We start from the raw sequence: 27,307 nt of genomic DNA on the forward strand, positions 1-27,307 counted from the left end.
CATGAAGTGCACGTAGGACCTCAGACAAAGGAATCACGTCTCCTTGTGTGGACACTGTAAAAGGCATATAAGATGTAAGAAGTCTAACTTCGGGGAGCTCGTGCTTTGGTGCTACTATTCTCACAGGCTCCACCAGCTACTAATAAATTCTTCTTCCTCTATTAAGTTGTCTGAGTGCCTATTATCCTCCCTCGGTGTCGTTTCCTGCAACATTCCCAGCAAGCTAATAACCCTGGTCTGAGGTGACATTTTTCTCAGCTCTACCTGCATTGCGTTAATTTTCACATTGTTAGATGTTATTATACCCATTCTCCAGATGAAAAAAATTAAGAAGTTAAGTCATTTGCTTGAGACTTTGTGGTTACAGTAAAAGGCCAATCTGCTCTGGACCCCAGGCCCTTTGGCTCTGGACCCCAGGTCTCTGGAATCCAGTTTCTTCCTTCTACCTTCCATCCTGTTTGCCACGATAGAGAGACATGGCCTCTGTTCAGAAGAACATCTCAGAACTCTGTCGCCCCAGCAGTGGTAGCTGCAGTGAGTCTGCTGCTAAATACACGTCAGTGCAATGAACAACAGAGGGACTGTTACAAGAAAAGAGAGAGAGAGAGCCGAGCAGGCTTGCTGTAGCCGGATGTATTTCGGTGACCAAGACGCTCGTGGCCTGAGAGAAGTCACCCTAAGTTCGTAGCAGATAGGCATGTTAACACGCAGGTGTTGCCTTCGGAGCATGCTTTTCTTACTGGAAAATGTGGAAGGAGAATGAAAGCAATGAAGGCAATCTGGTAAAATGTTCCAAATGCCCATTTCTAAAAGTCTAGCAGAATATATGCTCTGATTTATTAATAATGAGATTCTCCTCGATGTAAAATTATGAGGCAGATATTTCTGCAGTCTTGTTTATAAGCTGGCACCTTTATGATTGGTTTTGCTTACTATTGATTCTTGTAGCAAGGGTCTTTGAATAGTAAGCAAAGGGATGGGACGTTGGAGATATGTAATGCTTCGGCTTCAGAATTCACACTCGTCTACAGATTTATCAGCAGTGGGAAATCATCGCTCTGGTTTCCTGTATGACTTGTACTTTTTAGCCAAGGATAACAAATAAAATAGGAAGAAATGTATCTATCCTAGGCTTTTACTGGAACTTAATCTGCCTTTTTTTTTTCTACAGGAGCCACTCATCTTTCAGCCAAATGTCGACAGCCCAAGCGTCCTAATCCCGTAAGTATTTGCCTTCACTGTATGCATCTCGGAATGTCGTTCTCTGTGCCATTCCCAGTGGGGCCTGCCAGAGCGCTGCTCTGTCTCCTAGCGTGCTCTCAGTTCCAGTTTCCTAAGAAGGAAAGGGAAGTACTTAAGTGCAGGAGAGAATCGGGTTTAATGGATCATCATTAAAGGAGGTTTTAAAGCCTATATTTGGCTTTCATTTGGTATTATTATCTTTTGATGGTTGTTTGTTTATTCCCTGCTTCATTCCAAGAGGGACTTGTGGCATCTTAAAAATATATATACAATGCAATAAAAAAATTTTAAATATTTCTTTAAAAAGAAAAGAACTTGAGTGGGAAAGTAAAGGCACAAGCTCTGGGTAATCTATACAATTTCACCTTCAAGAAATTTTTTAGCTGTCTTGCCTTTGTACCCTACATAGAAATCTTCCTGTGGATGTCTTAAATATAGGCTTACATTTATTTGGTCCACTGTAAAAAATAAGTATTTTCAGCAGTATAAAAGAGGAGAGATGAAATAAAAAACCCTTAAGTCAGTATTCCTCTGAGGAATAACAACCAGCATTGCTTAAAATGTTGCCAGAAGGAAAGAAAATGAAGATATTTGATTGTAGGAATTCTCAGAGCCTTTTCTATGCCCCAAACTCAACCACTCTCCACCTTCACACTGTCACGCCAGTCAGGCCACCATCATGTCTCACCTGAACTTGGCATCTTCCTCCTGCTGAACTCACTGCTTCTGCCTGTGGCCCCTTCCTGCCAGTTCTCAGCAGAGCAGTCAGAGGAGCCTTCGCAACGGGAGTCCGATCTGCCACTGCAAAGCCCACCCCCCATGTCTTCCCATTTCATTCAAAGTAAAGCCACACTCCCCTCAATTTCCTGACAGAGGACATGCTCTCTGCCCCCCTCCCTCATTTCCACTCCAGGATCTTTTTTATTTCCCCTCCTATGCTTTTGCCCATCTAGCCTTTTCCTTCTTCCTCAAACAAAACCAGCAGGCTGTGGCCTCAGGGCCTTTGCACTTCTCACATCCCCTTCTCCAGCATACTGACAGAGCTTTCTCTCTCCCTTTATTTCATCCTCAGCAAAAATGCCCTTCCCTGACATCTCAGCCTCCTATTTGAAATCTAGCCTTTCTCTTCATCTTCATCTGCTTTTATTTATTTATTTATTTAGCTTCATGGCATTTATTGAAAAGTAATGTAATTTGTCGCTTTCTCTCCATCACTAAAATGGATGATCAGTGAGGGCAAGAACTTGGTTCATTTTGTTCACTGCTGTATCCTCACTTCCCCAGAATGCTGTTTAGCACACGGTAGATGTTTTATTATAATTTATTGAATGGTTGGCACTAAATACACTAAGGTAAATTGTGAATCTTAAAGAGGAAATTATTATATGCTGCTTTCTCAAAACTCAAAACTGTCTTAGCCTGACCAGGCGGTGGTGCAGTGCAGTGGTCCTCAACCCCTGGGCTGCGGACTGGTACTGGTCCGTGGGCCATTTGGTACTGGTCCACAGAGAAAGAATAAATAACTAACATTATTTCCGTTTTATTTATATTTAAGTCTGAATGGTGTTTTATTTTTAAAAAATGACCAGATTCCCTCTGTTACATCCGTCTAAGACTCACTCTTGACGCTTGTCTCAGTCACGTGATACATTTATCTGTCCCACCCTAAAGACCAGTCCGTGAAAATATTTTCTGACATTAAACCGGTCTGTGGCCCAAAAAAGGTTGGAGACCACTGGCGCAGTGGATAGAGCGTCAGACTGGGGTGTGGAGGACTCAGGTTCGAGACCCTGAGGTCACCAGCTTGAGCGCGGGCTCATCTGGTTTGAGCAAAGCTCACCAGCTTGGACCCAAGGTCGCTGGCTCCAGCAAGGGGTTACTCGGTCTGCTGTAGCCCCACAATCAAGGCACATATGAGAAAGCAATCAATGAACAACTAAGGTGTCGCAATGAAAAACTGATGATTGATGCTTCTCATCTCTCTCCGTTCCTGTCTGTCTGTCCCTATCTATCCCTCTCTCTCTGACTCTCTCTCTGTCTCTGTAAAAAAAAAACAAAAAAAAACTGTCTTAGCACAGGAGGTTTTTATTTTTGTTTGTTTTTTTTTGGGGGGGGGGGTTGTGGCAGAGACAGAGAGAGTCAGAGAGAGGGACAGACAGGAAGGGAGAGAGATGAGAAACATCAATTCTTCATTGCAGCTCCTTAGTTGTTCATTGATTAATTTCTCATATGTGCCTTGACCGTGGGGCTACAGCAGACTGAGTGACCCCTTGCTTGAGCCAGCGACCTTGGGCTCAAGCTGGTGAGCTTTTTGCTCAAGCCAGATGAGCCTGCGCTCAAGCTGGCAACCTCAGAGTCTCAAACCTGGGTCCTCTGCATCCCAGTCCGATGCTCTATGCACTGCGCCACCGCCTGGTCAGGCCACAGGAATTTTGGGAGAGAAATGCCTTGTGAGGTCTGGGAGTTCCCAGCAATTTGGAAACACTGCCTTTATTTTTATCATGTGGCTAAAATCAGATTTAGCGTTTTCCTTTACATATTTTTCTCTTTCAGTCCAAGACGCTGTGCCATTCTGTCAGCCCATTTCCTTCGGTCCTACCCAGAGTGGCACAGCAGCGGTATCAGTCCCCTCCACACCATCTGCCTCGCCCTTAACGCCCAGCCAGCCTCTCCCTGCGGTAGCAGAGCCGGCACCGGGAACATGTGCTGCAAAAGCGCTGCCAGGAGGAACTTCCAGCCCCAAAGAGGACGCACATCCAGCTGTGCCCACCCCTCGCCCACACACGTCACTTCAGAGTGCATCTGATTGGGCACATAAGGCACGTGGATGTCACTGAAAAAGCACTTTTCTCCGTTCCTTCTACCTCACTGATGTTTTAGGACTAGTGAAGCTAGGAAGGGGCCCGGTTCACCCCTTCCCTCAGAGCAGAACCGCACCTGAGAATGCCTGACAGACTAGCTTGTGTCCTGCTTAGAAGCAAAACCGGAACAAGCCCCTGAAAATATTCCACAGTGGGTTTTATACCCATTTCAGTATTTAATGCCTACTGTTACTTAATGCTATTCTTTTTTTTTTTTTTTGTATTTTTTCTGAAGTTGGAAACAGGGAGGCAGTCAGACAGAGTCCTGCATGCACCCAACAGGGATCCACCCGGCATGCCCACCAGGGGGCGATGTTCTGCCCCTCTGGGGCGTCGCTCTGTTGCATCCAGAGCCATCCTAGCACCTGAGGCAGAGGCCACAGAGCCATCCCCAGCGCCCGGGCCATCTTTGCTCCAATGGAGCCTCGGGTGCGGGAAGGGAAGAGAGAGAGAGGAAGGAGAGGGGGAGGGGTGGAGAAGCAGATGGGCGCTTCTCCTGTGTGTCCTGGCCGGTAATCGAACCCGGGACTTCTGCACGCCAGGCCGACGCTTTACCACTGAGCCAACCGGCCAGGGCTTAATGCTATTCTATTTAGTGCTTCAGACAGGGTGGAGCCCTTGTTCACCGGCCCCACTTTTTGGCACCAGCAAACCCCCTGGACACCTCCTCCAAGTCACCATCTCCACTGTCCTTGCACCATTGTTCCCCTTTTCACACAAACTGACAAAAAAGGCAAAGCGACTTTAACAGTGTTGACTGAAGAAAGCCATCCTGCTTCTCCCCTCTCCCCTTTTTCTAAACACAAACCCTACTGTCGTGGTCCATGAAGGCAGAATCACCTCTGACTTGAGTGGCTCCAACTCCTGAGCCTAGCAGGACACAGTAGGCATTTAACAAGGATTTATTGAATCCATAACTGAATTAAGTTATATAAGTGGGTGGTTCTCTAGAAATCAGACGTAGTAGTTGGTGTAAACACATTATCCCAGGGTTAGACTTCCAGCTCAAAAGAAGTAGCCACTTAAGCTTTGGGACCATGTCCAGTGTTCTGGGTTGGTTTGTTTTCTCAGAGGTTTTCTGCCTCCCCCTCCTGCTGTGTGGTATTTCAAGGACTTCCCACTTGAACTCTCAAACTGAGGGAAGTAGGGTGGGAAACCTGAGGGGACAAACAGCTTCTGAAGGGAAAAGTTTCTGTTGTTTTGAATCCAAGTTTCCCACACTTTTGATCATGGCCATCGACTTAAACTTACTCTCGTAAATCTTATTTCCAGACTCATTTGTCCTTGGATCAATCATTGTATACCTTTGTTACCCATTTCCTTTACTGTATGGAACACGTGAAAATAAATTTTATCTGTCTGCAGAAAAGCTTCTGAAAGTAATACCTGTTATGGAGAGCCTGTGATTCATAGAGCGTGTAATGTCATCAAAGGTCAACACTCATTAAAACAATGTCACAAACTGCTAAAGTACAAGAATCATATATAAATAATTTTGACAGAATGTTTTGTTCCCAGTAGGTCATAAATGAGGTAGCATGAATTTCAGCCAAGCAATGCATGGTTTGCAAGCTCACAGCAAACTACAGGAAGATTGTGAGGCTGTCCAGCAACTGAGAGCCTTTATCCCAGGATTTTCTCAGTCAGTTCAGGTAAGCAGAGGTCAAGTAGGAGGGAGCAAGATGCAAGAAAGGGGAAAGTGAAAAACAGGAAAAGAGTGATAAAACAGAGTGCGTATAATCTGGAAATTATGCCCTGTGCCGAATTTAGCATTATAAAACTATTTTGAGGAGACTCAAGTGAAATATTAGCAAGTACACTTGTACCTTTAAATCTGGACACTGAGGCCCTGGCCGGTTGGCTCAGTGGTAGAGCATCGGCCTGGCGTGCAGGAGTCCCGGGTTCAACTCCCGGCCAGGGCACACAGGAGAAGCGCCCATCTGCTTCTCCACCCCTCCCCCTCTCCTTCCTCTCTGTCTCTCTCTTCCCCTCCATTGGAGCAAAGTTGGCCCAGGTGCTGAGGATGGCTCCATGGCCTCTGCTTCAGGTGCTAGAATGGCTCTGGTTGCAACAGAGCAACGCCCCCTGGTGAGCATGCCAGGTGGATCCCAGTCAGGCGCATGCGGGAGTCTGTCTGACTGCCTCCCGTTTCCAGCTTCTGAAAAATACAAAAAGAAAAAAAAAGAAAAATCTGGACACTGAAAAAACTTGATCAGTAGTGACATTCTCCTTTATCACATTACTGCCTCTTATGTATGCATTAGGAGAAATCATGGGAGACAAAATAGACCCATGCCTTGCCAGGGAATATGCAGCCTTGAAACAGGCATCAAAAATCAGTACCCCAAGCCCTGGCCGGTTAGCTCAGTGGATAGAATGTTGGCCAGGTGTGCAGTTGTCCCAGGTTCAATCCCTGGTCAGGGCACAAAGGAGAAGCAACCATCTGCATCTCTTCCCTTCCCTCTCCCCCTTCTCTCTCTCTTTCCCTCCCATAGCCAGTGGCTCAGTTGGTCTGAGCTCGTCAGCCTCAGGCGCTAAAAATAGCTTGGTTGATTTGAGCATCAGCCCCAAATGGAGGTAGCTGAGTGGATCCCGGTCAGGTCACTGTCTCTCTATCTCTACTCCTCTCACTTAAAAAAAAAATCAGTACCCCAGTGATATTTACATTTGTTACAACTACATTTGCCAATGTCACTTTCTCATAATTATTTGTGCCTCCTTCTACTCCCTACATATAAGTCAATTAAGGTGGTAGGATTACTGAGGATTTTAATTTTCTTTTTTCCATTTCCTGTATTTACAAATATTCTGCAGTAAGTATATAAATGCAATCTGTATGAGTTTATTTGGACTGTTTAGTTACAGAAATAATGTGTGCTTGTTATCTAAAAAATTAGGAAAAAGCATTCTGCAGATTTAATCACTGTTATTAGTTCAATCTTGATTTGCTGTGTATAACCTCAGACATTTTTTATGCATACACAAGTTTTTTTGGTTTATTTTGTTTTAATAAAGATGAGGTTAAAATATATAAATTTTTGCCTGACCAGGCAGTGTAGCAGTGGATAGAGCGTCGGACTGGGATGCATAAGACCCAGGTTTGAGACAACCGAGGTCGCCAGCTTGAGCGCGGGCTCATCTGGTTTGAGCAAAAATTCCACCAACTTGAGCCCAAGGTCGCTGTCTCCAGCAAGGGGTTACTCGGTCTGCTGTAGCCCCACGGTCAAGGCACATGTGAGAAGGCAATCAGTGAATAACTAGGGTGTTGCAACACACAATGAAAAACTAATGATTGATGCTTCTCATCTCTCTGTTCCTGTCTGTCTGTCCCTGTCTATCCCTCTCTCTGACTCACTCTCTGTCTCTGTAAGAATATATATATATATAATATATATATATATAATATATATATAAATTTTGACCCTAGCTGAGTGCTCAGTGGATAGAGCATCAGCCCAGTGTATGGATGTCCCAGGTTCGATCCCTGGTCAGGGCACACAGGAGAAGTGATCATCTGCTTCTCTCCCCCACCCTCTCCCCCTTCTCTCTCTCTTCCCCTCTTGCAGCCAGTGGCTTGATTGGTTCAAGCATCAGCCTCAGGTGCTGAGGATACCTTGGTTGATTTGAACATTGGCCCCAGATGGGAGTTGCCAGGTAGATCCCAGTTGGGGTGCATGCAGGAGTCTGTCTCACTATCTCCCGTCCTCTCACTTAAAAAAAAATACACACACACACACACACACAAAGAAAATTTTATGCCCCTTGATTTTTTTACTTAACACTGTGTCATAGATATCTTTTCATGACAGTACATAGAAATGAACTCCTTAATGTTGGTTTGGATATTTTTATTTGTTTAACCTTGCAAATAGCACATCCATGGACATCCTGGCACCTACACCTTTTAGTACTGCTGCAGATATTTTTGTGGCCTCAGGTGCTGGAAATAGAGTTGATGGGCCTTTAAATTTTCAATAGATGACAAAATTGCCCTCCTCTCCTAAAAGGAACTACTTTACATTTCCGCCAACCTTTTCCCCACACTTTGATTTTTGCCTATTTCAAAAGCAAGAAAAGAAAAGCGTTTTATTGATCGCTAAGGAGATTGAACATGATTTTTTTTTTTTTTTTTTGGTATTTTTCCAAAGTTAGAAGCAGGGAGGCAGTCAGACAGACTCCTGCATGCGCCCGACTGATCCACCCGGCATGCCCACCAGGGGGCGATGCTCTGCCCATCTGGGGGGTTGCTGCGTTGTGCTCAGACCCATTCTAGCACCTGAGGCAGAGGCCGCAGAGCCATCCTCAACACCCAGGCCAACTTTGCTCCCATGGAGCCTTGGCTGCGGGAGGGGAAGAGAGAGACAGAGAGGAAGGAGAGGGGGAGGGGTGGAGAAGCAGCTGGGCACTTCTCCTGTGTGCCCTGGCCGGGAATTGAACCTGGGGCTTACACACACCGGGCTGATGCTCTACCGCTGAGCCAACCGGCCAGGGTGATTTTTATATTTTTATTGGCCATTTTTATTTCTCCTCCAAAGTGCTTCTTCATGTCCTTCATCCAGTTTCCACCATTGGGTTGTTGTCTCTTCATTTGTTCGTGAAAGAGCTTTTTCTGTTATTTATGTTGGAAATATTTTGTGCCACTGTCTTATTTTTAACTTCTTTATATTTTTATTTGCATGCTTATTTTTGTTATTCTGTATTTTATTTTTCATCTTTTGCAGTTTTTAATAAATGTAACTGAAAATAACATTGCAAAACAAAAATAGTAGTACAATGACTATTCTGTCATTTGGTTTATTTGACTTAGTTTACATGAGAACAACCGACAGGAAGGCGAATTGGTATTTTCTGTATCGTTTAGAGCAGCGGTTCTCAACCTGTGGGTCGCGACCCCAGCGGGGTCGCCTAAAGCCATCGGAAAATACATAATGCATATCAAGTATTTACATTCCGAATCATAACTGTAGCAAAATTACAGTTATGAAGTAGCCACCAAAATTATTTTTTGGTTTGGGGTCACCGCAACATGAGGAACTGTATTGTGGGGTCACGGCATTAGAAAGGTTGAGAACCACTGGTTTAGAATCTTGATCTCTATTGTAAGTCTAGCTTGAATGCTTTTGGGGCCCTACATATGAAGCAGTATCACTCAGAGTTTCTGTCAGCATTGAGCTTTTCTACGGCATTCCTTTTTTAAGAGGAGTTTTGTTAATTAGATAGTTGATCCACTTACCACTCAAAAAGGGTTATGCCAGTTGCTTAGAGTAACCTGAAATACGAGTCCTCCCCAGGGGGAATAGTAGCAGTATATTTTTCTTCCCTGCTACGTTGTAATTTTGCTTCTTATTCAAAATGTGTATTTGAAATGTGTAAAGAACATCAAACTCCTTATCAGAAGAACACAAATTTAAAACAATTATAAACAGTTCAGGAATGCATGTTTGCTTTTTAAAATTCCCAGGTCAATATCGTCAGTGAGAAATTACTGAAAAACCCATTTCAAAACAACAGCGCTCTGGGCTCCCACATCCCTGGCGCTGTCTGCCCCCCTCACTCCCTCCACTCTGCAGTGAAAGCTGATGAGGCCGGCGGGCCAAGACCGAGCACGACATTGAGCAGGTAGTGCAGTATATGCCTCTGGCCAACTCTCCTTGGGAACTTTTAAATCTTTTTGTTTGTTTGTTTGTTTCCTTTTTTTTCTCTATAAATGTAGTGGGATGACATTGATCAATAAGCATACATAGGTTTTGCCTGACCAGAGGTGACACAGTGGATAGAGTGCCAACCTGGGATGCTAAGGTCTCCAGTTCGAAACCCTGATGTTGCTGGCTTGAGCACAGACCCACCAACTTGAGTGTGAGGTCTCCTCCAGCTTGAGCATGAGATCATTGACATGACCCCATGGTCATTGGCTTGAACCCATAGGTCCCTGGCTTGAAGCCCAAGGTCTCTAGCTTGAGCCCCATAGGTCCCTGGCTTGAGCCCCAGGTCTCTAGCTTGAGCAAGGGGATACTGGTTGGGTTTGACCCCAGCCTCTGAGGTCAAGGCACGTATGAGCAGCAATCAAGAACAACTAAAGTGACGCAACTACAAGTTGATTCTTCTCATCTCTCTCTTCCTGTCTGTCTCTCTCTCTCTCAAAAAAAAAAAATAGTACATAGATTCATAGATTTCAAGTAAACATTTCTTTTTTTATTTCATTTTTATTCAAGTTTTATTTTATTTTATTTAGAACTTGAACTTAATTAGGTGATGTTAATCAATAAGAGTACATAGGTTTCAGATGAACATCTCTATAGCATTTGAACTGTTGATTGCATTGTATGCCAATCACTCAAAGTCAGATCGTTTTCCATCACCATGCATTTGTCCCTCTTGGTTCCTCTCCCTCTTACCTCTGTCTCCCTGGTAACCACTTCACTTTTATCTATGTCCATGAGTCTCAGTTTTGTATTCCATCTATTGTATATATGTGTGAAACCATATAGTTCATAGCTTTTTCTGATTTACTCATTTTTACTTAAACTTTTTAAATCCTTTTTAAAATCTTTTTTTAAAGATTTTATTTATTCATTTTAGAGAGAAGAGAGAGAGAGAGAGAGAGAGAGAGAAAGAGAGAAAGGGGGAGGAGCAGGAAGCATCAACTCCCATATGTACCTTGACCAGGCAAGCCCAGGGTTTCGAACCAGCGACCTCAGTGTTCCAGGTTGACGTTTTATCCACTGCGCCACCACAGGTCAAGCATAAACTTTTAAATCTTAACAGATCCAGGATTCACACAGCCTTTTCCTAGACTCTAAATAGAACCCAGCTAAGTCTGCACCACTGAAGAGACTACTCTGTTAAATGTGCTCCAAGACTTGAAGTGAGCCAAGACTACCTACTGCTGTAATCTAGTGAAAAGAACTTAAAATGCTTGGCACAGAGTAAACACTCAGCAAATTATATTTGCTATGCACATGAGAAGGCATTCAACATTATTAAATGCAATCACACCAGCCCTGGCCAGGTAGCTCAGTTGGCTAGGGCATCATCTGGAAGCACAGAGGTTGCCAGTTTGATCCCCAGTCAGGGCACACACAGGAACAGATGGATATTCCTCTCTATCTCTCCCCCACACTTTCTCTAAAACCAACAAATTAAAAAGAATGTAATAGCCAACTGGAATTTAATTTATTTTATAAAAAGTAATCAGACCACAATGAGATGCCACTTCACATCTAATAACAAGTGTTGGCAAGGAGTTAGAGAAATTGGAACCCTCACACATTATTAGATTATCAGAAGATACAGCTACTTTGCAAAACTGTTTGACAGTTCCTCAAAATGTTAAAAATAGATTTAACATGTGACTGAGCAATTCTACTCCTTGGAATAAACCCATATATGTCTACACTGAAACTTGTACAGTGATGTTTATAGCAGTATTATTCAAATAGCCAAGAACTGAAAACAACCCAAATGTTCGTGATCTGATGAATTGATAAATAATATTTGATCCATGAGATGGAATATTATCCCGCAGCAAAAAAGAATGAAATACTGAGTCTGACCTGTGGTGGCACAGTCGATAGTTGACGTGGAACGCTGAGGTTGCTGGTTCGAAGCCCTGGGCTTGCTTGGTCAAGGCACATATGAGAAGCAACTACAAGTTTATGCTTCCTGTTCACCTCCAACCACCTTTCTCTCTCTCTCTCTCTCTCTCATCTCTAAAATCAATAAATAAAATCGTTTTTTAAAAAGTACTGGTAATGCTATAACATGGATGAACCTTGAAATTATGCTCAGTGAATGAATCCAATGGCAAAAGACCATATATTATGATTCCACTTATGTGTAATGTCCAGGAGAGGCAAATCCATAGGTGTAGACTGTAGATGAGTGGTCACCTAAGGCCAGAGCAGATGGCGACAGGAGAATGGACAGTGACTGCTATTGGGTTCTGGGTTTATTTTAGGAAAGATAAAAATAATTCTAAAATTAAATCATTGTGCTAGTTGCACAACCACCATGGATATACCAAAAAACATTGACTTGTGTACTATAAACGGGTGTGGTTGTATGTTTGTATTTCAGTGCAATAAAGCTTTTTTATATAACACCTACCCCAAGCAGATCTGGGGCAGCTTATATATCTGGGGTGAAGAAATACATATCACCTTGGGTGGCCCTCAATAATACAAAGGATGATGAGTCTTTGGCCAGACTGCAAGTATTTACTTTCTATGGGTTCTCTCTAATGAATGTCACCTTTTATTACATCATTGTCAAGACCTCTGTTCCCTTTTAACCCCCTCCAAATTATTTCACTAACCCTGAGGTCACACAAGTCAATGACATTTACCTCTAAATGCAGGTTGAAAATATTCTGAAAATGTCCTTGCTGGCCCTTGAGGGGAATCCAGGAAACATTTCTGCAACAGAACCAGTTTCATGAGCCTTTGATAACTAGGACCTCTTTCATGGTTACCCTGATGTTGAGCAGGTAACATAGGAGGAAGGAAGGGGAGAGTTTCATTTTAGGTCTTTGACCTTTAGAGAACACACATAAGTTGATTTCCATTTAACTTCTTTTCCATTAGCAAAAACCTATCAGCGTTGCCTCTGAGCACTTACACTCTCCCATACCCAGCACCTGTGAGGGTGGGCCTCCTGTCAGCCTCAGCTTTGGAGCAGCTCTTGAATAAATACCCAGGAGTTAACATTCAAGAGAGTGTGAGATTGCTTCTGGTCACAGTGAAAACCGGATTTGATGGCTGTAGGCATTTGGGTGACAAGAATGCATCATGAAATGTAAGCTAACCAGACCAAATGAGAAAAGGTTGTATGCCGTTCATTTCTATTTTTCCCTGGGAGGATTGAAGGCCTCATAAAAATGGTCCATTATGGAGGCTGGAAGCATTAAACAGACTTCTGGATTTAACTAAGTTTCCATGTTTTGATGTGAATTGATCTCAACTCTTCACTGTTTATACAAAGCGAGGAATATTAAAATAACTATGGATTCGATATACCAACCTAGTTATATCAGTATATTGTTGTTTTTTTAGCAATTGCCAAACAAACAGAAGTGGGATGTAGGATTGTTACCTTATCCTGGAAAACAGAATACTTATTTTGTGATAAAATGAATCCTCTAGGTATAAAGATATAAAAAAATAATAATAATCCTGAGGCCCACAAGTAAATGAATCCTCTTTAATTAATTAATTCTTTCTCATATGATCTTACAATGAGAAATATTTTATTTGAGATATTAGCAAGGGGAAAATCCCAACATTCAATTTGTAATGTCTGATTACCTTATTACCTGTTTGGGGTGTTATTTATAAATATTTCTGTAATTGATGAAACTAGAGTTTTTCTCTCTCTAGGTAACAAGACTAGCTTTCAATCCCTTCAGGGATTTTGATGACAAGAACATTGTTGGAAGCATCGGAAGTGTGTTACTAAACTCTAATCACAAATTGCTCCAAGTCCATAATTTAACAGAAGAAATTGAGGTACGACTTGATTATTGGGGAATAAAATAGAAGGGAATAGGAATTTCTGGGGAATAGTATAGAAGGACACAGCACTTTCAAGGAAGTCTTTGGAGAGTTATGGCAGCGTCATTGTTTTGTTATTAACATCTTTACTTAAGAACTTCTACAAACTTCTTCGGAGAAGTTGTTTTAGGTCTTCCTTAACCGCTGACACTGTGTTCACTACTAAAATTCAAAGAGGGAGACCAAGGAAGTTTTATTCCATTATCTCTATAAGGGAGACCGAAATGGAATCAACAGGTGGGCCATCTGCCACTTGAAGAATGATTAACTGCCTCATTCTAGATCACGCTCTGGAGAAATGCAGACATGGAAACCCATCATCCCACCATCATCAACATGAGCACAGACCATTTTACTATCACAGTGAACGTCACTTCCCCGCGGAAATCCCTGATAGTGAGTGTAGAGCCTGAAAGTCCCATTTCAATGACACTCTACCTGGGCTCCCAGTATCAGCCTAACCACACTCCCTTCCATCTGAACACCACCCTTCCAAAGGCTTGGGCGCAGCAGAAAGGTAAAACCCCTCTCAGGTGTGAGCAGTATACTACTATGCAATGCATTTTTTCTCTTTCTTTTTAAAGTAACTTTTTTGTTTGAGATAAATTGTATATGCACATGCAATTGTAAGAAATAAAACAGGCCTGACCAGGTGGTGGCTCAGTGGATAGAGTGTCAGACTGGGATGCAGAGGACCCAGGTTCGAGATCCCGAGGTCGCCAGCATGAGCGCAGGCTCATCTGGTTTGAGCAAAGCTCACCAGCTTGGACCCAAGGTCGCTGGCTTGAGCAAGGGGTTACTCAGTCTGCTGTAGCCCCACGGTCAAGGCACATATGAGAAAGCAATCAATGAACAACTAAGGTGTCGCAACAAAAAACTGATTGATGCTTCTCATCTCTCTCCGTTCCTGTCTGTCTGTCCCTATCCCTCTCTCTGACTCTCTCTCTGTCTCTGGGGGAAAAAAAAAAAATAAAACAGAACTCTGGCCAGATAGCTCAGTTGGTTAGAGCATTGTCCCAAAACACAGAGGTCGCCGGTTTGATCCCCAATCAGGGCACATACAGGAACAGCTTACTGTTCCTGTCTCTCCCTCTCTTTCTCTCCCTCTCTCATTGAAATCAATAAAAAATTTTAAAGTTAAATAAAAAAGAAATAAAATAGAGAGATCTCATATACTTTTTACCCAGTTTCTCCTAATGATAACATCTCACTTAAGTATAGTGCAATGTCCCAACCAGGAAATTACATTGATACAATGCATTGATCTTATTTGGATTCCACTACTTTACAAGCAGCGTGTGTGTTTGTGTGTGTGTGTGTGTGTGTTTAGTTCTGTGTAATTTTATCACATGCATAGATCCATGTTATCATGAAATGTATTTTTAAAAAGATGGATTGTGGGATAGAAGGATATATATGATAAAGCAAATTTAGTAAAAATGTTAATTGTAGAATCTGGTTAGTGACTATATGGGTGTTCACAGTAAAATTCTCTTAACTTTCTATATGGTTGAAAATTTTTGTAGTAAGACTTCTGTAGAAATAAAGTTCCAGCACACTGGGTCATATATATGTCAAAATTTATATATAATAGATGAATATATATATGTGTAATATATCACTTACATTTTAACTTGTTTCTAATCTTAGATTTAGATAATGACTGGGGATAGATATATTTGTAAATCTTGGTATAAGATCAGAATGACTACATTGTAGTGTAGAAAAGTTAAGAATTTTTGAGACATATATAAATAGTTAAGAATTTCTGAGATATATAAACAGTGCCTGCAATATAATGACCAAAAAAATCTTTACATGTAGGACTAACAAATCTTAAGAGCTCCCCCTTTGCCTTAAAAACCATTGGAAAAATAATCAGATTGGATAAAGCACGTTATAATCTCCCTTCGTGACAGCCTTCTCGCATTGAACAAGCTTTCTCAGGGCAGCATATAGGCCTCGCTAACACAGGAACAACCACTGTGTAAGTGACTCCTCCCTTTAGACAAAGCAGCTGAGGCAGCTCAGCTGCCGGTTGCTGTCTGCATCACCGACAGGCTCTTCCCGAGTCAGTGCACGCACACCGTTCACCTTGCTGATCGTGGCAGTAGATCATTTCATGCGGGGTGGGAAGAAATCTTAGAGAGCCGTTAGTTCCGACTCCTTGTTTGAAAGATAAGAAAACTAGAGAGATTGGGTGACTTGCCCCGAACAGCCACCTGGTGACAGAGCCGGGCCTGAAGTCAGGCCTCTGGTGCTCAGTCGGGCTCCTTCCTGGGACCACCCTGTTCCCGTCCTTGCTTTGTCCTTCGGTTTCTCTTTGTCATCTAGGTCTTCTGACTGTTGATGTCGGTGATGATTTCATTTTTCTAAAACTCATAATACATTTTAATTCATTAGACCTAAAGTTTCAGTTTTCAAAAGAACATGATTTTTTTTACTGCAACAGAAGCCATCCAGAGCCCAGGATTGTATCACTGGTCATTAAAAAAAAAATTGCCTGACCCGTGGTGGCGCAGTGGATAAAGCGGCGACCTGGAAATGCTGAGATCACCAGTTCGAAACCCTGGGCTTGCCTGGTCAAGGCACATATGGGAGTTGATGCTTCCTGCTCCTCCCTTCTCTCTCTATCTCTCTCTCTCTCTCTCATTCTCTTTCTCTCTCTCTCCTGTCTAAAATGAATAAATAAAGTCTTTAAAAAAATTTTTTTAAATCATCTGTGACCCTAGGCTTATTACTTTGTAAAATAAAATAATAGGCCATTCAGAAGAAAGGCTGTATTTTTCTCCCCTGTGCAATGCAAGTAAGCCCTCTGCTCTGTTCTCAGACGAGGAGTATACATGGGTGCTGACTCCGGAGAGTCTGCAGCATGGGGTCGGCCTCTACTACGTAGCAGCTGTGCTGAACAGAAGCCAGGAGGCTGCTCAGCGGGTGGAACTGCCGTCACTCGGTGCTATTTTTGGGACAGCCACAACAGCACGTGGAGGCACAGCGGATGTCAGGTAAGAAGCGTGCCTCTTCTCAGCCTCCCCGCTACCTGGGCTGGCATCAGACACAGCACAGCTGCTCTAGGAGGGAAATAGCCTGCGAGAGGGAGGGTCCTGAGCACTGGGCAGGCAGGGTGTCTCTTTATGTTTGCAATTTCTTTCTCAGTCATTAGTCCAGGGTGAATGTGGCAGCTCTAGATAAAATAAGAAAGGCAATGTATGGAAGCTGTTAAATACGTTGTGGGTAAAATGAAACAAACTTCCTGCTAAATAAAAGAGAAGTTTTGTCCTTAAAAATAGCCTGACCAGGGGGTGGCGCAGTGGATAGAGCGTCAGACTGGGATGCGGAAGGATCCAGGTTCGAGACCCCGAGGTCGCCAGCTTGAGCGCGGGCTCATCTGGTTTGAGCAAAAAGCTCACCGGCTTGGACCCAAGGTCGCTGGCTCCAGCAAGGGGTTACTTGGTCTGCTGAAGGCCCACACAGTCAAGGCACATATGAGAAAGCAATCAATGAACAACTAAGAAGTCGCAACGTGCAACGAGAATCTAATGATTGGTGCTTCTCATCTCTCTCCATTCCTGTCTGTCTGTCCCTGTCCATCTCTGCCTCTGTAAAAAAAAAAAAAAAAAAATTATGAAGAAATGTTATAACGTATGGAAGGGTATAGGGACTAATATAATAAAAATTATTAAACACTTTTAGAAATAATAAAACAGGAATAGTCTAAGTCCTCCCTGTATCCTTTACCAACTTCATCTCCTTCCTCCCGCAAAGGGCAACCACTGTCCTGAATTTGGTATACTATGTATTCATCCTTCAAGCAAATATAAATATTTATTGGGCATCTTCTCCACACCGGGCCGAGGCTAGGAGCTAGAGCTACAGTGACGGACAGGACCGTGTCCTCATGAGCTTACATCCCAGTGAGGGGCCTGACAAACGTAGATAAACAAGTATTGTTTTGTATTTTGTGTAAATGGCACCAAACTACACATATCCTTCTTTCACTTGGTGTTTTTTTTTTCACTCAAAATTTATCCATGTTTATATTCATTTTAACTGCTGTATAGAATTCCATACATTTACCTCTACTTATATATGTATGTGTTTGTGTGATCTGCTGTTACTAGACGTACAGGTCGTCTCCGATATTTTACGGTTACAAGCTGTTCATTCTTTCCCGCGTCTCCTTGTGCGCACGTGTGGCTTTCCCCCGGGCTTTCCGTTCAGAGCTGGCCCTGCACAGTCCTCAGGGTTTACGCAGCTTCGGCTTTTCTGTGTTGCCATGCTTTCTGCAGGTTGGTCCTACCAGCTTACACCAGCCCTAGGGTGAATAGGTGACCCGGCACTCTTTTTCCTCTCTGTGTCGCCTGTGTTTATGTTCTGTGTGTGTTCCTTAGCACTCTATTCACTTAGTGTCGATGTCTTGATTCTAATTCCAGGTTGGGCCACAGAGCACAGTTCTGAGGACACAGTGTCTCTGTAACCACTTGACCCTCTTTGGCAGCAGCTTCTTCACTGTGCCCCGGACGGTGAACATTGAAGACACAGTCGAGCTATTCCTTCGCATTACCAACAACCCTGTTGGGATATCATTGCTGCCAGCCTTTTGGGATTCTAGATGCTTGTATTTGTGCGGGCTTGGAGAAAGGATCAAGCAGATGTGCAGAAAGTGATGAGACTGACTCCAGAAGTTTTTACCACCATGTCTTGAGTATGTCAAACAACATGGGGAAAAAATAGCTTCATCGAAAGAGGCAGGATGCATGGTTCTAGGTAGTGTAGACAGTCATGTGGGACTTGTCTTAGATTTCTCTTTATATCTACTCTCTCAAGGCCTAGGAACTTAATTTTTTTTAATTTTTTTTTATTTTTAGATTTTTTTAGATTTGTTTTTAGAGAGGAGAGAGGGAGGGAGAGGGAGAGAGTGAGGGAGAAGGGGGAGAAGAGCAGGAAGCATCAACTCCCATATGTGCCTTGACTAGGCAAGCCCAGGGTTTTTTTTTGGTTTTTGTTTGTTTATTTGTTTGTTTACAGGGACAGAGAGAGAGTCAGAGAGAGAGATAGACAGGAATGGAGAGAGATGAGAAGCATCAATCATCAGTTTTTTGTTGGGACACCTTAGTTGTTCATTAATTGCTTTCTCATATGTGCCTTCAGCAGACTGAGTAACCCCTTGCTCAAGCCAGCGACCTTGGGTCCAAGCTGGTGAGCTTTTGCTCAAACCAGATGAGCCTGCGCTCAAGCTGGCGACCTCAGGATCTCGAACCTGGGTCCTCCACATCCCAGTCCGACGCTCTATCCACTGCGCCACCGCCTGGTCAGGCAAGCCCAGGGTTTTTTAATGAACCATGACCTCAGCATTCCAGGTTGACACTTTATCCACTGCGGCACCACAGGTCAGGTTCAAAACTTAACTCTTTATCTCCATTTCTTTTTCTTTCAGCCAAGGTTGAATTCTCATATGATTCATTTAGTAATAGGCCAAAGGAAAATACCTAAAAAATTTAACTACAATTATATGCAAGTTTGTCTCACTTTATACATTGGACATGAAAGTTATATGTAAGTCAAATTATAATTTAATATAATTGTAATATATAAGAAACCTGTAAGAAATCTTTTTCTGAAACTAAGAAATGCTTTGATGACTGCCTAATCTTTTTTTTTTTTTTTTTTTTTTTTTTTGGTATTTTTCTGAAGTTGGAAACGGGGAGGCAGTCAGACAAACTCCCACATGCGCTCAACCAGGATCCACCTGGCATGCCCACCAGGGGGCAATGCTCTGCCCATCTGGGGCCTTGCTCTGTTGCAACCAGAGCCAGTCTAGCGCCTGAGGCAGAGGCCATAGAGCCATCCTCAGCACCCGGGCCAACTTTGCTCCAATGGAGCCTTGGCTGCGGGAGAGGAAGAGAGAGACAGAGAGGAAGGAGAGGGGGAGGGGTGGAGAAGCAGATGAGCACTTCTCCTGTGTGCCCTGGCCGGGAATCGAACCTGGATGCCAGGGAACTCCTGCATGCCAGGCCGACGCTCTACCACTGAGCCAACCGGCACCAGGCCGACGCTCTACCACTGAGCCAACCGGCCAGGGCCGACTGCCTATTCTTAATTTCTGTTCTATTTCTTTCTTACTCTTGTGTTTTCTTACAATTGGAAATTTAAGAATATATAACATGTTCATTTCTTTGTTGCCATGGGAATATGATTGGCAGTTTTGGTAAATAAAAATTTAGGACACCCAGTTAAATTTGAAACTCAAGTAAGTAGTGAATACATTTTTAATATAGATATATCCCCGATTACTCACTGTTTGTCTGAAACTTAAGTTTAACTGGATGTTTGATGTGTTATCTACCTGGGTGGGAGAGGCCCCTTCAATAGTATTCATATATCCTAAATTTTTATTTTAATGACCATATTTTTCAGTTTCAATATTTCTAGTTTACTTTAGTTGTTTTTTTTTCATAATTTTGTATTCTCCTTAAGTGAATATTATCCCTTTACTTTTTTTATTTTTTATTTATTGATTTTAGTAAGAGAGGCAGGGAGAGAGAGACAGAGACAGGAAAATCAACCTGCTCCTGTATGTGCCCTGACGAGGGACCGAACCGGCAAACCAGCAACCTCTTTGCTTCTGGACAGCGCTCTAACCAGCCGAGCTATCCAGTCAGGTCCCTTTACTTGTATCTTTGAGCAACCTCAAATACTTAGTCTGTCAGACTGTCCCATAAAATTATTTTTCTGGGATGAATTCTTGATTGTGTTGGCTGCCTTTCTCAGCACTAGATTTTTTTTCATGTGCTGAGCAATTTTGAATTGTATGTTCATTTTCAGTAGTTTTAGTGTTAAATATCATTCTCTCCCTCCACACTCATCTCTAACCAGTAGTTTTACTGCTGTTTCCGTCCAGCCCTTCACAGCTCTAGAACTAGGCCTTATTATATTATAGCATTTTGCAGCTCCTATTCCTAGTGAAGTCAGTGCAGCCAGGGCTATTGCAGATCTTGTCGTGAGCCATGGGTCTCCTGGCTCAATTCCTGGTCTGGGGGCTGTCCTCAGAGCCCCCTCTCCACCCGTAAGCACGTAGCTCTGCGGCAGCGTTTTGTTCCGTGTGCCCTTTCATGAGCTCCAGCCTCAGCCCTGGTGTCAAGGCGGGATGATGGCTTCACGCTCCCGTGCCCCAGCCTGTGAAACACTTAGTTCCAGTCACCCTGCAAGTCAGCCTCCACCTGTGTCCCTCCTTCTTCCAGACCTGCGGCCCCGTCCACGGAGGCTTCTTCCCCTGTGCTCTCATTCCATTTCTCTTCCTCAGAGCTGTTTGTTTGTTTGTTTGTTTGTTTTGAAGCCCAGATGCTATTTTGGTTCTTGCTTTTCACATCTTATGTATAGCTCCTTCACGTTTGGGGCAGTGAGTGTGCTCACAATAGGTATTTGCCAAACTATCTGGAGTGGAAGCCTAATGTAAACTTTTAAAAAATTAAAAAATATTGCCTGACCAAGCAGTGGTGCAGTGAATAGAGCATTGGACTGGGATGCTGAGGACCCAGGTTCGAGACCCCGAGGTTGCCAGCTTGAGTGCGGGCTCATCTGGTTTGAGCAAAGCTCACCAGCTTGGACCCAAGGTCCCTGACTCGAGCAAGGGGTTACTTGGTCTGCTGAAGGTCCCCGGTCAAGGCACATATGAGAAAGCAATCAATGAACAACTAAGGTGCCACAACGATAAACTAATGATTGATGCTTCTCATCTCTCTCCGTTCCTGTCTGTCCCTATCTATCCCTCTCTCTGACTCTCCCTGTCCCTGTTAAAATAAATAAATAAATAGTAAAAAAATATTGATCAAAACTCTTAATGGAAATAAAGAAATATATTTTGAAGAATAAAATAAAAAAATAAAAATGAAGTTTTAGACAAAGCAAAAATAAAGCAAGAACAAAAAATTTTGTACAAAGCTAAAACAATAGTGTTTAATTTTAAAATCTTCTACAACATATCCTATACATTTGTTTCAGTTATATTACTTTGTGAGACTAATGTCCTCACCAAAAAAAAAAAAAAAAAAAAAAAAAAAAAAAAAAAAATCTACAACATAAATTAACCTCATGCTCAAAAACTTTTTATCCTAAAATAACCAGAACCATATTATCATGTAACATGAAAGTACCTTCCCAGAGGTGTTTAGTGGCAGAGTTGTTGCCAGGTAGCTCGTTGTCAAGCACACCACATCTCAGTCCAGGGCACTTGCAGAATGAAATCCCGTGGCTTTCCTGTTCTACCTTATCTGTTTAGACACCTGTTCTCCTCCATGATTGTGGAAAAGTTCACCCAGGATTATCTGTGGCTCTCCATTGCAACGCGACATCCCTGGAACCAGTTTACAAGAGTCCAGCAGCGCCTCGCTTGCTGCATGACCCTGCCGCTCTGCGACATGCTCCTCAGTGAGATGTTCTGGAAGACCAGCGGCCCCACTGCCGAGAGGGAGGAGCCAGGTGTGGGTGCGGCCCCGCTGTGCGCTGTCCGTGCGGCGGAACCCTTGTGCTGTACTCCAGCCTCCTTCCAGGTTACAAAGGGAATCATGAGGCGCCTTTGTTTTCTTTTTCTCTTTAAAAATTTTTTTATTATTATTGATTCGAGAGAGAGAGGAAAGGAAGGCAAGAAACAGGAACATAGATCTGTTTGTGTCCTGACCGGGGATTGAACCAGCATCCTCTTCGGGACGATGCTCCAACCAACCGAGCTATTCGCTCAGGACACGCCTCCGTTTTCCTTTGCTGCCCTCACACTGAGTACTCGAACAGGTTTTTCTCACTGTTGTTGTGCGTTAGTAGGTGAAGCAGCCTTAGAACACATCAGTATCTCTTACTGCCATGATAACTTTCTATCCTTAGATAACAGGTTACACTGCTAAATAAATAGACCCGAGAGAGGGATGCCCGTCAGGTGATTTGGTTGTGGAGGAGGAAGGTCGATGTGACGCTCCTCTTTCAGTGGGCCCGTTTGCCATGACCTGGTCCGAACTGCTTGTCAGCATCCAAGCTGCTGTCATCCTCTTCCCCATCAACCTTGTCATCAGGCGGCTCTTCCCACTAATTCAGCCACAGGAGCCTCGGCCTCTCCTTCCTCCCACCCAGGCCTCCTGCCTCCCAGATGCTTCTTTTGAGCCTCTCCTTGTCTCAGAGGTCGTTGAGGTAAGCCTGGTATGAAACGTTACAGGTAAAGGCCCTGCTTCCTCTCCCCGTGTTGTGGAAAAGACAGTGAAAAGGACCTCCTGGGAGGCTCTCGGGTCTTACTGGCATTAGCCTTAGCTGTTCCCTAGTTCCTGTCCTCTCACTTTTCTCCGGATTCTGACGTATTGTGAGGGCTTCATGCGAGTGCGGATGCACTGCTCTGGGGTTGTTTTAGCTTTTCATGTTGATCACTGTCCCTTCTTCTTTCGCTCTGTCTTCATAAAACTAGTGTTGAAGCTACTGGGAGGTGACTTTTTTTTTTTTAAGTAGAGACAAAATGAACAATTGAGGTTCTTTACACTAAGAATACGCTCCTCTGAGTAAATAGAGCCTATTGCCATCTGTTGTTGCTGCCGTTATGACTTATCTCGGTCCTGCATTCAGGAATTGAAGGAAACTGTGGGGTTTCTGCTCAGGAGAAAGACGGACCTTCTCTCAGAGTGTGAACAGTCTTCGTGGACTTCTCACAACATGGCCCGGCTGGTGACATTTCTGTCCAGCCTCATCTGTGCTCACTTAGAGGGCCAGGGCTGTCAGCAGGCAGGACCCTGCTGGGCAAATGGTGAGTTCAGCAGGATTTAGTAACTGATCTTTGCTCTGCCTCCCGCTGCCTCGCACGTCTCTTACTCACTCTTACCTGTCAGCATAACCAACAGACACAATACAACCTTCTGCTTATTTCCCTTCTGCTTATTTCCCTTCTGCTTATTTCCCTAAGTTTTTTTTTGTTGTTTTGTTTTGTTTTTGTATTTTTCTGAAGCTGGAAACGGGGAGAGACAGTCAGACAGACTCCCACATGCGCCCGACCGGGATCCACCCGGCACGCCCACCAGGGGTGACGCTCTGCCCACCAGGGGGCGATGCTCTGCCCCTCCGGGGCGTCGCTCTGCCGCGACCAGAGCCACTCTAGCGCCTGGGGCAGAGGCCAAGGAGCCATCCCCAGTGCCCGGGCCATCTTTGCTCCAATGGAGCCTCGGCTGCGGGAGGGGAAGAGAGAGACAGAGAGGAAGGAGGGTGGGGGAGTGGAGAAGCAAATGGGCGCTTCTCCTATGTGCCCTGGCCGGGAATCGAACCCTGGTCCCCCGCACGCCAGGCCGACACTCTACCGCTGAGCCAACCGGCCAGGGCCTATTTCTCTAAGCTTTTAATAGAGAGCTGATACTTTCATCTCTCTGATGGCTTTTGAGATAATATATCTGATACAAATAAAGGATTAAGGAAAAACTCACCAAAATGTCGTCTGCTTTGTTGGAGACTGTTGAAACTTGCCAGTCTTCTTCTTCTGTGGAATGGTGGGCTTATGAGATTTATGGATTCTGGAATATAGTTTGGGCCTTCTGAGCACTTACCGAGTATGGGTCACATGTGCTGCAGTTCTGGTGAAAAAGCTCAATCAGGTTTTTTGGAGTTTTTTTAAGGTTTTATTTATTGATTTTAGAGAGAGGAGAGAGAGAAAAGGGAAAGGCTTGGAGCAGGAAGCATCAACTTCTAGTAGCTTCTCATATGTGCCTTGACCGGGCAAGGCCGGGTCTTAAACAGGCAACTCCAGCATTCCAGGTCAACACTTTATCCACTGAGCCACCACAGGTGAGGCTCAAGCAGGTCTTAAAAGTCTCTAGATCAAAGCATAGAATTATACAAATTAGAAGTTTACCAGCGTGCTCAGAGAAGACAATATCGTGGGTGTTGGGCCTAGTCTCCATTGACTGGGAAATTTAACCTCATCACCAATTAATGAATTGCTTGTCTCTACCAATTATTACTAGTGATTGAAATCTCCCATCTTTCCAGTGGTTCCTGAAAGCCACCGTCATTTCTGCTGCTACCTGCTCAGAGTTATTCAGAGGCTGCAATCTCACGTGCGCACGTTGGGTCCCACCCAGGTTGACCAGCCTCGTGACTTTGTAGATGCAGCCAGCCAACTGCAAAAACTCCAGGAACTCTCAGAGACACAGGTTCTTCCCCCAGAGCAAGGGCCGCCCGGGTAATGCAGCACACCTGGCTTTCTTTATCCCGTCAGTGCCCTGCGCCTCTCAGCTGTTGGGTATGAGATTTTGACTTTGACTTCTGTTCTTGAAGGGAGGCAACCAGTTTCCCCATCCTGAGTGCACAAGAAGGGAGGAAGTCCGCCTCGCCTGGCCTCCCCGGATGGCTGGTTTACATCTGCTGGCTCCTTCTGGGTGTCACTAGCCTGGCCACCGCCTTGGTCACAGCACTTTATAGCCTGGAACTGAACAAAGACCAAGCCACCAGCTGGGTTATTTCATTGATTTTATCTGTGCTTCAAAACATCTTCATCATCCAGCCAGTAAAGGTAGGAGAGAAACGGCTCACACCACCAGCGGACAGGGAGCTTGGGAAACTGATCCAGGGTGCCCAGTGGTTCTGACAATTTGACCAGAAAAAAGAAAGCCCCTCCTCCCAAAATAAAGAGAGAGAGTGGAATTTGTCAGGAATATGTCTGACATACTCCCAGAAAAACTCACAAGAACTGGCAGACTAGTAGAAGTACAGTATAACAGAAAAAGATTGGGGAGTTAAGAGGGATGAGTAAAAGAAATCAATTGAGAACAAACTATTTTGGGGGGAAAAGCAATATAAAACTTACTTTAAAATTTTTTAAATTGAATAAAATGTCAAACCCACACAAAGATGTGTAGAGAATAGTATAGTGAGCCCTAAAGTTGTATTACTCAGCTTCAACGATTACCAATTCCGGCCAATCTTGTTCCATCTATTTTGAAGGGGAAAAGTGACAGACTTCACATTTCATCCGTAAAAATTTGTATTTTTCTGAAGGATAAAGACTCTTTTTAAAACATAAATATAAGACCATTATCATACCTAAATAAATTAACAATAATTTCTTAATATCCACACAACACTATAAATGTACTTAACACCACTAAACGATACACTTTAAAAAAGTTAAGATGGCAGGTTGTTATGTGTATTTTATCACAATTTTTTTTAAATGCAGTGTTCAGGTTCTTCCAGTTGTCTCATAAATGTTTATTTCACAGTTGTTTTGTTTAAATCAAGATCCATATAAGGTCCATGTGTTGCGGTTAGTTTCTGTGTTTCTTAAGTATTTTTAATTCCCAACCTACAGGCCCCCCTCCCTTTCACTGGCTAAACCAAGTTGTTGGTCCTACAGAGTTTCCAATATTTGGGTTTTGGCCTGACCTGTGGTGGCGCAGTGGATAAAGCGTCGACCTAGTAACGCTGAGGTTGCCAGTTTGAAACCCTGGGCTTGCCTGGTCAAGGCACATATGGGAGCTGATGCTTCCAGCTCCTCCTCCCTTCTCTCTCTGTCTCTCTCTCCTCTCTCTTCCTCTCTGTCTCTCTCTCCCCCCTCTAAAAATGAATAAATAAATAAAAAAAATTTAAAAAAAAGTAGATAATTCTAATAGTCATTTAAAATAAAAAAATAAAAAAATATTTGGGTTTTGGTGGCAGGATCACCTCTGCTTTAGGAACTCCAGAAGATGAGCCTGAGCTCCCCCAAACAAACTGGGGAGCTTTTCAAACCTCTCAGTGCCCAGGCCTCACTCCAGACCAATTAAACCGTAATTTCCAGAGCTGGGCGTCAAGGCCCCGCAGGGTTATGGCTCCCAGGTGCCACCAATGCACAGCCGCAGTCAAGACACAGCGCGGAAGGGGGCCGAGTTTCAAGGAGTGGGTAGATCTTAATTTAAAAACAAAAAAAACAAAACTTTCGGTGGAGACAGACCAAAAACTTAACTGGAACTCTTAAAGAGATTCCATTCCAGCGGATCCTCGAATAATGTGGTTTTGTTTGGTGTTGTTATGTCATTGCGTTGATGAGGGAAAAAGTGGATTCATGACTGAGACTGTTGTCTGGGGGAGTTTGCACGTTCTCCCTGTGTCTGTAAAGACGGGGGCGTGAGGGGGACAGCACCCCCTCACGTGTCTGCATTGTCCCAGTCCCAGTGAGTGGGTGTGGTCTGAGCGGCCCTGCGGTGGGAGAGCCTCCTGTCCAGGAGGGGTCCCACCTGGCGCCCCGAGTTGCCGGGAGAGGCTTCAGCCACCTGACCCTGAACTGGGATAAGCAGGTAGAGAAATAACAAACTTAACTTGTTTTCATTGATCTTTCTAGAATGTATGCAGAGCCCGCATTTATTTCCGTGTTTAGTTTTAGAACTATTTTGGGTCTTTACTTTGAAGTTTGGTGATGGTTTGGGGACCAGAAAGGTTTTGTGCTGTAGGAACTTAACTCTTGTTCCTATCGGTTAGCCTCTGGTAAAATTAGTTTTGTTTTGTCTTCTCACTCAAAGGCACAGTTTCCAAGAACCTAACAACGATGTTAAGTGAGGACTTTACGTATATCAGACACAAAGAGGCCTTCAGGAAATGAAAAACGTGATTTCAGAATTCAGAAGTTGAGTTGAAGAAGATGTCACCATTGAGACTCAAATT

At 43.7% G+C, this 27,307-nt stretch overlaps 1 protein-coding gene across 1 annotated transcript in view; it reads left to right on the forward strand.

Annotated features, from left to right (window-relative positions):
* Positions 1–27,307, forward strand: part of PKD1L3 (polycystin 1 like 3, transient receptor potential channel interacting) — a 78,654-nt gene that overhangs the window by 11,070 nt on the left and 40,277 nt on the right. The window contains 20 exon segments of the mRNA XM_066350182.1: positions 1,172–1,221; positions 3,796–3,856; positions 3,859–4,065; positions 5,637–5,770; positions 9,565–9,700; positions 9,703–9,722; positions 12,460–12,489; positions 12,491–12,588; positions 12,686–12,818; positions 13,478–13,606; positions 13,934–14,168; positions 16,482–16,586; positions 16,589–16,656; positions 18,085–18,238; positions 18,241–18,349; positions 21,930–22,129; positions 22,629–22,828; positions 23,252–23,429; positions 24,659–24,851; positions 24,947–25,181. Coding sequence (XP_066206279.1) covers positions 1,172–1,221; positions 3,796–3,856; positions 3,859–4,065; positions 5,637–5,770; positions 9,565–9,700; positions 9,703–9,722; positions 12,460–12,489; positions 12,491–12,588; positions 12,686–12,818; positions 13,478–13,606; positions 13,934–14,168; positions 16,482–16,586; positions 16,589–16,656; positions 18,085–18,238; positions 18,241–18,349; positions 21,930–22,129; positions 22,629–22,828; positions 23,252–23,429; positions 24,659–24,851; positions 24,947–25,181 — 2,675 coding nt within the window.

Source organism: Saccopteryx leptura, chromosome 9 (genome assembly GCF_036850995.1).
Source record: "Saccopteryx leptura isolate mSacLep1 chromosome 9, mSacLep1_pri_phased_curated, whole genome shotgun sequence".
NCBI classification, from domain to species: domain Eukaryota; kingdom Metazoa; phylum Chordata; class Mammalia; order Chiroptera; family Emballonuridae; genus Saccopteryx; species Saccopteryx leptura.